At 37.7% G+C, this 12,413-nt stretch overlaps 1 protein-coding gene and 1 pseudogene across 1 annotated transcript; one reads left to right on the plus strand and one right to left on the minus strand.

Moving 5' to 3' along the window:
* Positions 1–1,026: 1,026 nt before the first annotated feature.
* LOC142985905 (uncharacterized) lies at positions 1,027–2,004 on the minus strand. The gene has a single exon (XM_076134148.1). It carries the CDS (start codon positions 2,002–2,004, stop codon positions 1,027–1,029), a length of 978 nt encoding a protein of 325 aa, XP_075990263.1.
* Positions 2,005–3,015: 1,011 nt separating this feature from the next.
* On the plus strand, positions 3,016–3,938 carry LOC142985906 (uncharacterized; annotated as a pseudogene).
* Positions 3,939–12,413: the final 8,475 nt, after the last annotated feature.

Raw genomic sequence — 12,413 nt, forward strand, 5'->3', positions numbered from 1 at the left:
GTCCTAAGTATTTGACCTGTGTCGACCATTGTAGTTCTTCTCCTGCCATCTTTAAGTTTTTGAAGTTTTTGAGGTCTCTTTTCCTAGTAAAGTACATCGTGATGGTTTTACTAGGGTTGATGGATAGGTGGTTTTCTCTGCTCCATTTTTCTGCTATTTTGATCGCTTCTTGTGACAACTGCGAGACGATCGTCGGAATTTTTCCGTTGACCATAATGGCTAGGTCATCTGCGTAACCTACCGTGTAGAATGGTCCTGTGTTCAGTTCTTTCATTAGCGAATCGACCACTAGGCTCCACAGCAGAGGCGACAACACCCCTTCCTGTGGGCAGCCTCTGGTCGTTCTGACGTGGATTGTATCGCCAGCTAACGTGGAACTGATAACTCTGTTTTGCAGCATATTCCCGATCCATCTGCAGATGGTTGGGTTCACACCATGTTTTATAGCAGCATCTTGGATAGCTTTGAAGGTGGTTCTGTCAAAGGCCCCTTCTATATCTATGAAGGTGGCCACGCATATTTCTTTGCTTTCCAGTGCTGCCTCTGCTCGTTCTATCACTAGATGAAGTGCTGTTTTGGTCGATTTCCCTTGTTGATAAGCACATTGCCTACCGTGGAGTGGATTATTTCGTAAAGGTCCGTCTCTTATATGTTTGTCAATCAGCTTTTCGATCGTTTTAAGTAGGAACGATGTAAGGCTGATGGGTCGATATGACCTAACATCTTCGTAGTTTGTTTTTCCTGGTTTAGGCAGGTATACTACTTTCACTTTTGACCATAGTTTTGGTATATGGCCATAGGCTAGGCATGCTCTGTAAATACGCACCAAGTGTGGTATTAAGACATTACTGCCTTTTTGTAGGATTATGGGGTATATACCATCTGGTCCTGGTGATTTGTAGGGCTTAAAGCTGTCAATTGCCCATTTCAGAAGGTTCCCATCTACTATTTTCCTGGCTGTGTTCCATTCAGCCCTTGACGTCTTGATGAGATTTTCTTCGCTATGCGTTATATCTTCATCTGTCATTATGTTGATGATAGTTGAGCCTGGAAAATGTTCGGTAGCCATAATGCGTGGCGTTTCTTCCCCAGATTCTGTGAGTTTCTCGTCTTTGTTTTTGATACTTTGGCCAGCGATAGTTCTTTGGTCAGTCTCATGCTTTCTGGAAGCGAGCTAATTAGGCCGCAATGATCGGTCCAGGATTTGCGCTTGGTTTTCCTTACAGCTTTGTGATATTCAGTTAGCTTTTTTGAATAGTCACTGTAGTCATTTCGGGCCTTAGCTCTATTAAAGGCGATTCTGGTTTCACGTTTTAGAGCCTCTAGTTCCTTGTTCCACCAAGGGACTTTTTTGGGTTTGATTTCTTTTGCCGGGCAGTTATCCGTCCAGGCCTGTGTGATCGTTTTCGATAACCGGTCTGCTTCAAGTTCTATATCCAAGGTAGAATTGAGCTTGCACTCCGGGTCACCTAGCAAGATCTTTAGATCTTTGCTATAGTTAACCCAGTCCGTGTGTTTGGGATTCCTTCTGATCGTAGTTGTGTCTACTCGAGTCGTCCCATAGTTAAAGCATATATATCTATGATCTGAAAGCGAGATTTCATTTGATACATGCCAGTTAGCGATATGATTGCTAGCAGTGTTAGTGGCTAGGGTTATATCTATTACTTCACCTCTCCGCGCATTGACGAAGGTAGGGCTGTTTCCTCGGTTGAGTAATTGTAAAGGAGAACTTACCAGATATTCCAGTACTTTTTCTCCCCTTCTATTGGTGTCCGAGCTGCCCCAGATCACGTGGTGAGCATTTGCATCGCATCCAATAATGATGTCCATCTTGTGCTGGATGCTGTGGTTAACCAGACCTTCAAGTTGTGTTGGGATCGGGTTAGGTTCCTTATAGGGAAGGTAGACAGCGGCAGAGATGATGGTCTTGCTGCTATCTTTCCCCCTGTGTTGATCTTGACTGCCGTCAGATCCCTGTAGCAGAAGTCGTGCAGAGGCCATGCATTTACGCCATTCCTGGTGTATATGCACGTTCTCACACCGTTATTAGTGTTTCTGGAGTTTCATATTGTTCCTCCAGTGTCGTCTAATCCTTTGATTTCCCCTTTATATATGTAGGGTTTTTGTATGAGAGCAATGTCGAATTTGCCTCCTTTTAGGGCTCGTGCCAGAAGGGCTGTAGGCGCCTTGTTGTGCTGTAGGTTAATTTGAACGTACCTTAAACCCTCCATGTTGATGGTTGAAAAGGGGGTCATTTGGTGGTGGAGGTGGGGGGGGCAACTATGGGTCGCCGCCCGCCTCGCTGTCGGAAGACGGCTTTAGGAGAGCGTCCTCCTCAAGCGCCAGGTTCCGCATTTCCCCAAAAAGGTCCTCAGTGCCAATGGTTGACACTAGGGATGGCGGGGCTCCGGGGGTCATGGGGCGCTGAGGTGGGTTCGCAGGCTCCGTCACTGTCGTTGAGGCGGGGGGTCGCCTTCCTCAGGCGGCTCTCGTTGCTCCTCCTCTGACGTACTGGCCACCGGGGAGGCATCTTCGAGCAGCTTAAATATGCTGAAGTCGATGCCGGTGGGTAGCCTGTAGTCCCGGGCTTTGATGAACTCGGCCGAGTCCTTGTCCATCATGACGATTTTCCGCACCGTGAACTCGTCATTCTGGGTGTCGATGACTCGCCATTCCTGTGTTTTCAGGCCCGGGTTCATCTTCTCCACCAGCATCAGCACCCGCCTGTTGTCCTTTTCGGACAATTAAGTGAGCGACAACGAAAATATTAAAAAAATAACTTTATTGCGACAGAGTTACAGCTAAACAGTAATTAATTTAATCTTATGAAACATTGATCTTATATACTAACTTATTGCTAACGTAGTTCATCTTCCAACGTGTTCGGGTATGACGCACGTCCTAGATGATCGTGAACACTCGTGCGCACACTACGCGTCGCTTAGAAATAATAGATCGTCAACCTTTTGCCACTCTCATAAATTAATCAATTCCAAAATTATTATTTTTTGAATGAAAACGTGCGCAATGTGTGATATTCAATTTAATGATGGTGTCCAATGTTCCAACTGCAAAAAACATCTGGATTTTGTATGTGCAAGCATCACAGAGGGAGGATGGAGAAAACTGGGTACCGATAGAAGAGCACTGTGGAAATGTCCTACGTGTAGAATATCAGCACCATCTCCGCCTAACACCGAACCCGCCACCATGGAAGCAATACTAGCTGAGATTAAAGACATGAAGCGTCAGTTAATTGAATTGCCAAAGCTAGCAAATGATATCCGAGACATCAAAGATGAACTATCACAGGTTAAGTCAACCTGTGAAAGTACCGAACAAAAGCTCGAGGAATACGGCTCCAGATTGACGGTCGTCGAGGACAAAGTGAACAAACTTGAGAAGCTTCAAGAAGTAATTACCTGCCTTCAGACCGACCTGGAAAAGGTAAAGTTTGACTTCGCATCACAGGAACATCGCTCCCGTCTAAACAATGTGGAGATTAAGGGTATTCCCACCAAAAAAGGCAAGAACTTGTTTCGATCATGGAAACTATCGGCCGTAAGATCAGCTTCAATTGTCCGAAAAGCCAGATCAACTACATCTCAAGAGTTCCTATGTACAACTCAAATGATAAATTTATAGTAGTAAGCTTCTTGAATCGGTACGTTAAAGAAGATTTTATTACTGCTGCCCTTACCAATAAGGAACTGTCTACTGCTGATATCGGATTTCAAGGAGCAACTCAGAGAATCTACGTCAACGACCATCTAAGCGTAGAACACAAGAAGCTTTTTACCAAAGTCAAGGCTATCGCAAAGGAAAGAAACTATCAATACGTATGGGTCAAGCACGGAAAAATACATGTTTTAAAAAATCAATCTACCAAACTCATAATTATTAGAAAAGAGGCCGATTTAAACAAGATTGTTTAATATGTTTCTTAAATTGCATGCACTGTGTTTTATTTGTTTGTGCTATAAGTTTTCTACCAAAATTTATTCAGAACATAAATTACTTATTGAATACGTACTATTATTGTAAAAGGTTTGGCACCCCTGCTACGCTAATGAGTTTCACACCTCTCTATTGTATGTCCTATTGTGCTCCTTATCGCGCTGTTTGCTTTATAACTGCAACATACGACCATATGGCCTACTCGCTCGCTCGTGCGCACGCGCTATATTGCTTGTTCTCTCGCACACTTGTTACGACGTTTGAACCTTGTTCTGTAGCTCTACCATGAGTTGGCAACTATAGTCTCCCGCAGACACTGTAGTTGAAAAAATGTATGGAAACTCGAACAGCGCCCCTAGCGGGTAGTTAAGGTACCAACATTGCTACCATGAGTCGCCATAGTTAGTAACGTGTAGTTAAATTAAACAACAGTGAATGTAGATTGGCTTTGTCGTTCATTCTTTCCGTACGATACTGGTACCATGAGTTACCAATTTGACAGATGCTATAGTAACGAACTATTACTATAGTAGTTGCGGCACTCACTGACTTTTAGCTTCGTGAGAGCGTATTGTTTTACAAATAATTGTAGTTATTTTCCATTAAAAATGTTGGGTAGAACAAATATTGGTTGCGATATGTTTGAAACTGCTGCATTCAAAGATGAACGACGTGAACAAAGACATTTTAAAGCAGTATGCCTGAATTAAGTGGAAATCCCCTCAATAATTGTAAAACAAAGTTTACAAAACTATATCGACTAACAAAGAAGTGTTTATAGAATTATGTGATTTATTATGTCAACACACGGGTTTAAAATCATCTCAAAGAGTTTCATTAGCATCAAAGGTAAGCCTGTTAAGCTTACCTTTGATTTGTATGTATGTATATTGTATCAGCGTGTTGTTGGGGAGGCGAACCATTTTTTCCCAAGAGGCCACAAGGGTGATCTTTGTAAACTTTGTTTGCTTTAAACCATGCAGTTTTTGCTAACATGTTCATAAAGTTTCCTAGGACGCGGCAGGAAAGAGAATTATTTAAACAAAGGTGAAAATAAAATTAGTTGTTAATTAGAATCCTTTCACTAGCACTAACTGAGGTGTTTTCTTTTGTCCCCGTCTGACAATAAACAAAAAGCAATAACACAAAATCAAAAATACACGAAAACGTACCAAATTATATGTAAGCGACGACTTCTTATTTTTGTTGGTTAATACTACCATATCAATTTGAAACGTGTGTCGTATTTTCTCTCTGTCTGTCTTATGTGAATAGAAGGAGATAGAACTACAACACTCAAGCTTAGTCAAGTTACAGATTGAATGTTGACATTATGTCGCAAAACCACAGATTAAAAATCTTACTACGAATGATATAGTTTTAACTATAACGAGAGTAGTTAACGTCAACACAACTCATGGAACGAACATTTAAGCCCACTGTTGTAGTTGCGTTCTCACGTTAACTACTCTAGTTAAGTAAGATGATTTAACTACGCCAACTCATGGTAGAGCTACTGATGTATCTTTTTGCGAACAATTGTAGTTACTCTTTTTTAGTCCAGAAACTGTTTTAATTTTGGCTGACATAGCGCTACATACTAAACGTGCTGCGAGTTTTTCACCGAGACTAGCATCCCGGGCAACTGCTCGCTTTTTCGTCATATTTAATAAAACTAAATCTGCCTTGTGGCGATCCTTCAAGTTCGGAGACTTATTATAAGCTATGTCGTGTTCTTTACAATATTCGTCTAATTTATTAACACCTTTATCTCCTCGTCTAAGTCTTCTAATTAATTTTGTGCCCGGCCCACAATAATTATAGCCTGGCAAGTGTAACTCAAACGGTAAATGATTTATTAGCCAATTGAGAAGACTGCTCTCTCCAATACACATGATAAGACTTATGATAATTATATTGAACCTTTAATAAATAGAATTATAAAGTAAAAAAAGTATGTATTAATTTGTTACAATTTATTTGATTTTTCAATCCAACTATTCTCAGAAGGAGGCAAACCCAACCATTTCACGAAGACTTTATTTCCTTTACGTCTTAGAATTTTCTCCACTAGATAGATATCGGGATGTTTCGTTCTTTGAAGCTCTTGCGCATAAAATGCACCTAAGATAGGTCGACCTCGAATTGTATCTTCAATTAAATATGTGATAGGCGTAGTACTTTGAATCTTTTTTATTTTAAATATTTCTGTTGACCAATTGGGTGTATATCCTTTTTCAAAAGTGCCCTTGTACTTACTAATACGTACATAATCGTCTACTTTAAACTTACATTTCATACTTTTCACGTTTTTTGACAAACCTATATATCTTTCCAGTAGGCATTTTTTATTTTTATTATCTACATCTGCAGGCATTTGATCAATTGTTCTATGTTTAGTATGATTATATTTATAGATAACATTATCAAGAGTATTATCTATCCATTTATAGTTTCCTTTTAAACTAAATTCTTTATACAGTTTGGATTTCAGGGTACGGATAAACCTCTCAACTATTGAAGCCTTTTTTGTTGAAAATGTTGAATAATGATTAATATGATATGTTATCATAAGATTTTGAAATGTATTGTTATAAAATTCAGTCCCATGATCCGTTTGCAGATTTTTAGGCACACGTCCTTTGTTTAACAACATCTTTAAAGTGTTACTTATAACATCTTTGTTTTTCGATTTCAAAGGAAAAGCCCATGCGTATTTCGAAAATGTATCAATAACAGCAAGAATAAATGTAAAATTTTTGTTTTCCTTAGAAATTGATTGCATGTCAATTAATTCCGCTTGCCATAGATCGTCTATATCTTTCATGATAACGTGTCTTCGTGAACAGTTCACTCTTGCATTTTTATGAATTTCGTTGACCACATCGGCTTTACTCATGTTTCTTTTTGTCTCAGTTTAATTATGCCTCTACGCAAATTCTATGTAATACTGAATAAACGCCACATTATTTTTACTATTTATTCTTTAATAATACCAGCTTCCTTTAATTCTTCGATTATTGATAAAATTTCGTTATCGTGATTTGAATTGCCAGCATCTCTTGACGCTACTAATAATTGCAATCTCTCAACCAATTCATTAGGGTCATCCCAATATACTAGCTTTGGTAAGTTTCCTCCAAATTTAGTGGAAACTTTGTCATTGAATATTTCTGAAAACAATGGCCTGATGATTGCACGGTATTTTGTTCCTTTATCACCTCTTATTTGACCATTAGGATTAAAGTCTCTATTATGCGCATTTGTAAAATGTAGCATATCCTTATAGACAAGTTTGTCCTTGTCAGATATTAATTTTAAATCAGGTTTTCTTCGAAGTAACAGTTCTTTTAGTCCAGGGGTTAAATTATAGGCTCTGTCACCGATTTTAACTAAAATGACATTATCCCTATTCAAGTTGTCTATTTTAGAAAAGGATACTGATAAATTACCCATCCATAATCTCTTATTTTCACTTCTTATCCCAAACGGTATATTTACACCATCATAAATGTCATGGATATCATAACCTTCCAATGATATTTCTAGGCCATCTGGTAATTCAACTTTGGGTGACTTTTCAGCTGGTTGTTCAGAATCTTGGTTTGGGTTATAACTGTTCTCAAACATTGCATTTGAGCTAGTGTTGATGTCATCAGATTCAGTGTTTTTAGTATTGTTGAGAGATGTGTTTGCCACATTCGTATTCTTCATAATGGGTGTATTCGAGTCAACTAGCATTTTAAGAGGATCAACGACAGGTTTTAGCATTTTATCAAGTGATAAGTTCATGGTATATTCCTGAGTTTTCATTTGTTTTATTTTATTCTTTATGGAGTCTACGGACTTCATTATTTCTATTTTAATATCTTTATCCATCTTACATTAAATGACCGCATTCACATGAAGAAGAACTAATACTAATTTACTTTGTATGTTATTCACAATTATATCAGTTTGTATCATCAACTCCATCAAATTTAAAAAATATATCAATTTTTTTTCTGTATCTGCCATTATTTAATGAACATTCTTTGTTAATAAGTATGAAATTGTAACGATTACTCCAAACTCTTTTACAAATATCTTTAAATTGGTTCCAATTTAAATCAGGGCTGACATGTTCCTCATAAATATGTTTTAAGTTCACATCATCTTGTTTAAATACTATAAGAAAATTTGCATTATCACGTAACAATTGCTTCGGGATTTTGGAATAAGTTTGAGATAAATAGAAACAATCGATTTGTTTATGTTAGTCCCATACAGAAATAATTACGGATATTTGTCTGCTTCTCAGTTGCAACGTCATCAAAAATAAAAATAGAATTTGTTAAAGCTTCACTTGGAGCCATAACATCTTTATCATCATTAAATTCATAGAATTTAATCTGCGGAATTCTTCTTATTACTTCACTCAAAAAGCGATATTTTGGTTGAAAAGAGGTTTTAGAGTAAAGATATATATTTTTGAATTTCAGTCCATTTTCGTGTAGCACTAAACTGATCATAACATTTGTTTTTCCACAGTTAGATGGCCCACATATTATACAACGTATTGTATTTGGTAATAAAGGGCTATGCTTTACGTGGTGAGGAGAGTCACTAAAGCTTATATTATTAACATTCAGGGATATGGGCTGCTTGATCAACTTCATCTTGCCTATTAATATTATCACTAATAAACATACCAATATATACCCGCACAAAGTCTTACATTTTATGTTCCTTAAAATCAATATGATATACTGATCGATCACTTGATTGCGCGGACGTGTTTTTCTATTGTCTTGAAATGAATTTATAAATACAATTACTAATCTAGATCAAACTATTTGCCGCGTCGTAAAAAATTTAAGTGGGACACGAGTGAATACGTAGAGACTAGTGGATTTATTGTGAGATCATGTACTAAGTTTCCGAATATATATATACAAATGAAAAAGTGTTCCTGTGGTAGACATGTCTAACGCAGGATCTAGCCCGTGCAGGACTCACCCAATTGACCCAAGACCATCGAACTCAGAGGAGCATCTACCTGAGGAAGTCATACCCACACAAGAAGTTCAAAAATGGCTCGGATCTATAGATTCATGTATAAGAGAAGTGTGTTCTATAGTATCCGACGGCAAAATGAACTCAGACCAAAAGTTACGTGTCACTAATCTTTGCCGTAATGTTACCCAGGGGACGGGCCAGATGGCTGTCCTTTACCAAGCCCTTAAACAGAAGACCATCCAAGCGTACTCTACCATTGAACGTTTACGGGAGCAGCAGAAGGTCTCCAGCACTTTGGAACAAATCCAGGCGGCTGTTGAAGACAAGTTGAAGCCTGTTGAAATGAGCTCGTACGCAAATATGGTCATAAAAGGTACCAATAACTTCATCCGCCCTGCAAATTTAAGCTCTGTAGTCATTTATCCTAATGATACGACCAAAACAAGTAATGACACTAAGACCCTTGTCCAGAAAATAATTTCTCCAGAGGAACTTAAGCTGCAAGTCCGGGAGGTGCGAAAAGTAAAGAACGGTGGAGTCCTTATAAGCACTGAAAATAAAGGCGATATAGAAAAGTTGCGACATTCGGACAAACTTGTATCTTCGGGACTAAAGGTCGAGGAAGCTACAAAGCGTCGACCAAGGATTGTCGTTATTGGTGTACCTGTAGCACTTACAGAGAAGGAGGTATTTGAGTGCATATATGAGCAGAACCTGTATGAGAAGCTGCCGAATATTACCCGTGATTCATTTTTATCTACAATAAAATTGAGTCATAAATCGGGTAAGAAAAACCTAGCCAGCTGTAATTATGTTTTGGAAGTGCCCGCAAATATAAGAAAAATACTAATAACTCAAGGACGCATTTTCATTAACTGGACATCTTGCCCCGTGAGAGATTTCACCATAGTAACTAGGTGCTTCAATTGTCAGCAGTACGGCCATGCAGCTAAGTATTGCCGTGAAACTTGCCCTACTTGCAGCCACTGTGGAGACTCTGGGCATACTTCTAAGGATTGCAGCAAGAAATCTTCTTCCCCCAAGTGTGCGACGTGTAATCGTTTTAAAAGGAAATGTGACCATTCAACAGGTGACGTAAATTGCCCAGCACGTAAATACTCAGAGGACAAATATATTAATTCAATAGATTATGAAGGCGCCTAAGAGCGCTACCTTTAAGATAATTTTAATTCGCACATACTTAAACCGTTAAGTTTATTTTTATTTAATTTTTTCATTTGTTACTAAATTCCATGACTCATCAACTACTTAGTGACCTAGATAATTTTTCTGTGTCTGAAACTAAAGTTTGTAATGTTGACGAGTGCAAACGTTTATTTCCAGCTGGGAACAAATCTTTCAGCATACTTACACAAAATATTCGCAGCATAAATCGAAACATTAATGGCTTTGAAGTGTTGTTACATAATCTTGACATAAGCTGTGACCTTATTGTTTTGACGGAATGTTGGTTGTCTAATCAAACAGTCAACTTACCAGTTCTTAACGGATATAACTCATATAAAACCGAAAGAAACATTAACCAAAACGACGGAGTCGTAGTTTATGTAAAAAATAATTTAAAAACAACCATAGAGGAACCATTGTTCCACGACTCTAACTGCTTATTAGTTAAAGTTGATGCCGATACAGTAGTATTGGCCATCTATAGACCTCCTTCACTAAGTATTGAAAAATTCCTGGAATCACTTGAAATAAACTTAAATAAATTAACAGCCTTCAAAAACATTAAACTAACAGGCGATATTAACATTAATATATCCATAACCAAAACTGATACCAATGCCCATAATTATCTAAACATATGTTCGTTTCACGGACTTTTACCTGCGCATCAATACCCTACACACCAAAGTGGTTCATGTTTAGACCATTTTATTATAAAATCAGGTAAGCCATCATTAACCTTAGTTATTAACTCTTCAATAACCGATCATCAAGCAGTCTTACTAACACTACAAATACAATTACCTAAGAAAAACTGCACGCTTAGCTATAATAAAGTACATTACACTAACCTTGAGAATGACATTCACAACATTAATTTTGACCCAATTTATAACTGCTGTGATGCCAATACATCGCTTAATTATTTTATACAGTCGGTACAAAGTGCAATAGTAAAAAACACTTACACTGTAAATTTGCCTAGAAAGTATAATAATATTAAGCCTTGGATCACACCCGGCCTTGTCCGTTGTATTAGACACAGAGACAAACTGCACATAAAATCAAAACTTGCTCCCAATAATGAAAATATTTCATTAATATATAAAAGGTATCGAAATTTTTGCAATAAACTTCTGAAAAAAAATAAAATTCAATATGACAGACGGGAACTGCAAGCGGCAGGAAATAACAGTAAACTTGTTTGGAAATTCATCAAATCTAACACCATGAGAACAAAAATTTTAGAACCGCCGCTTGATCTTCTTTCCGCAGATACGGGCCCCTTACAAGCAATAAATAATGTTAACAGTTTTTTCAGTAACATTGGAAAAAACTTAGCAGAAAGTACTTTCAGTTCAAATAGTTTCATCTCTCATAACGCCACTACTTCATCCCACAGAACGGTAAATTCATTTGTTTTATTAAATACTGACATCGAGGAAGTAATTAGAATAATTTCTGAGTTAAAAGATACTTGTGCTATTGGCTGGGATAACATTTCTAACACACTGCTTAAAAGATTTAAGAATATTCTTGCCCCTCCACTAACTCATATTTTCCAGCTTTGTTTGACTCAAGGTATATTTCCTAGTTTATTAAAGAAAGCTGTAGTCACTCCTGTTTTCAAATCTGGAGACAAATGCAGTGTTAACAACTATAGACCCGTATCAGTTTTAACAGGACTCTCAAAGATTTTGGAAAAAATCATAAACAGTCGGTTAATAAAATACCTTGAGGATAACAAACTTCTTTCGGAAAGTCAATACGGTTTTAGGCCTAAACGATCTACAAGCCAGGCAGTACACCAGGTGACTGATTATTTAGTTACTAACCTGGATAATGGCATGCACACCATTGGGATTTTTCTAGACCTAGCTAAAGCTTTCGACACTATTTCTTGTCCCTTGCTTTTGCACAAGCTTGAATCACTAGGAATAAGAGGAATTCAATTGAAATTATTTTCCGACTATCTCAGTGAGCGCTATCAACGAGTAAAAATAGGACAGTATACAAGCTCGGAACTACAAAATAGTTGCTATGGTATCCCTCAAGGTAGTATCTTAGGTCCTACTTTATTTTTAATATATATAAACGACCTTTGTAATTTGAAACTACATAAAGGTGTCATAATGTCATACGCTGATGACACGGCCTTGCTGTTTTCGGCAACAACACAGGATGACGTCTACGAATACGCTCAGAAGGGTTTTAATGTCGTATCTAACTGGCTTAGGGAACATATATTAACGCTTAATATCGATAAA

Source organism: Anticarsia gemmatalis, chromosome W (assembly GCF_050436995.1).
Source record: "Anticarsia gemmatalis isolate Benzon Research Colony breed Stoneville strain chromosome W, ilAntGemm2 primary, whole genome shotgun sequence".
Classification (NCBI taxonomy): domain Eukaryota; kingdom Metazoa; phylum Arthropoda; class Insecta; order Lepidoptera; family Erebidae; genus Anticarsia; species Anticarsia gemmatalis.

What these genes read in the sequence shown, in the direction of transcription:
- LOC142985905 (XM_076134148.1), bottom strand. Translation starts at nt 2,004, where the DNA reads ATGGCCTCTGCACGACTTCTGCTACAGGGATCTGACGGCAGTCAAGAT.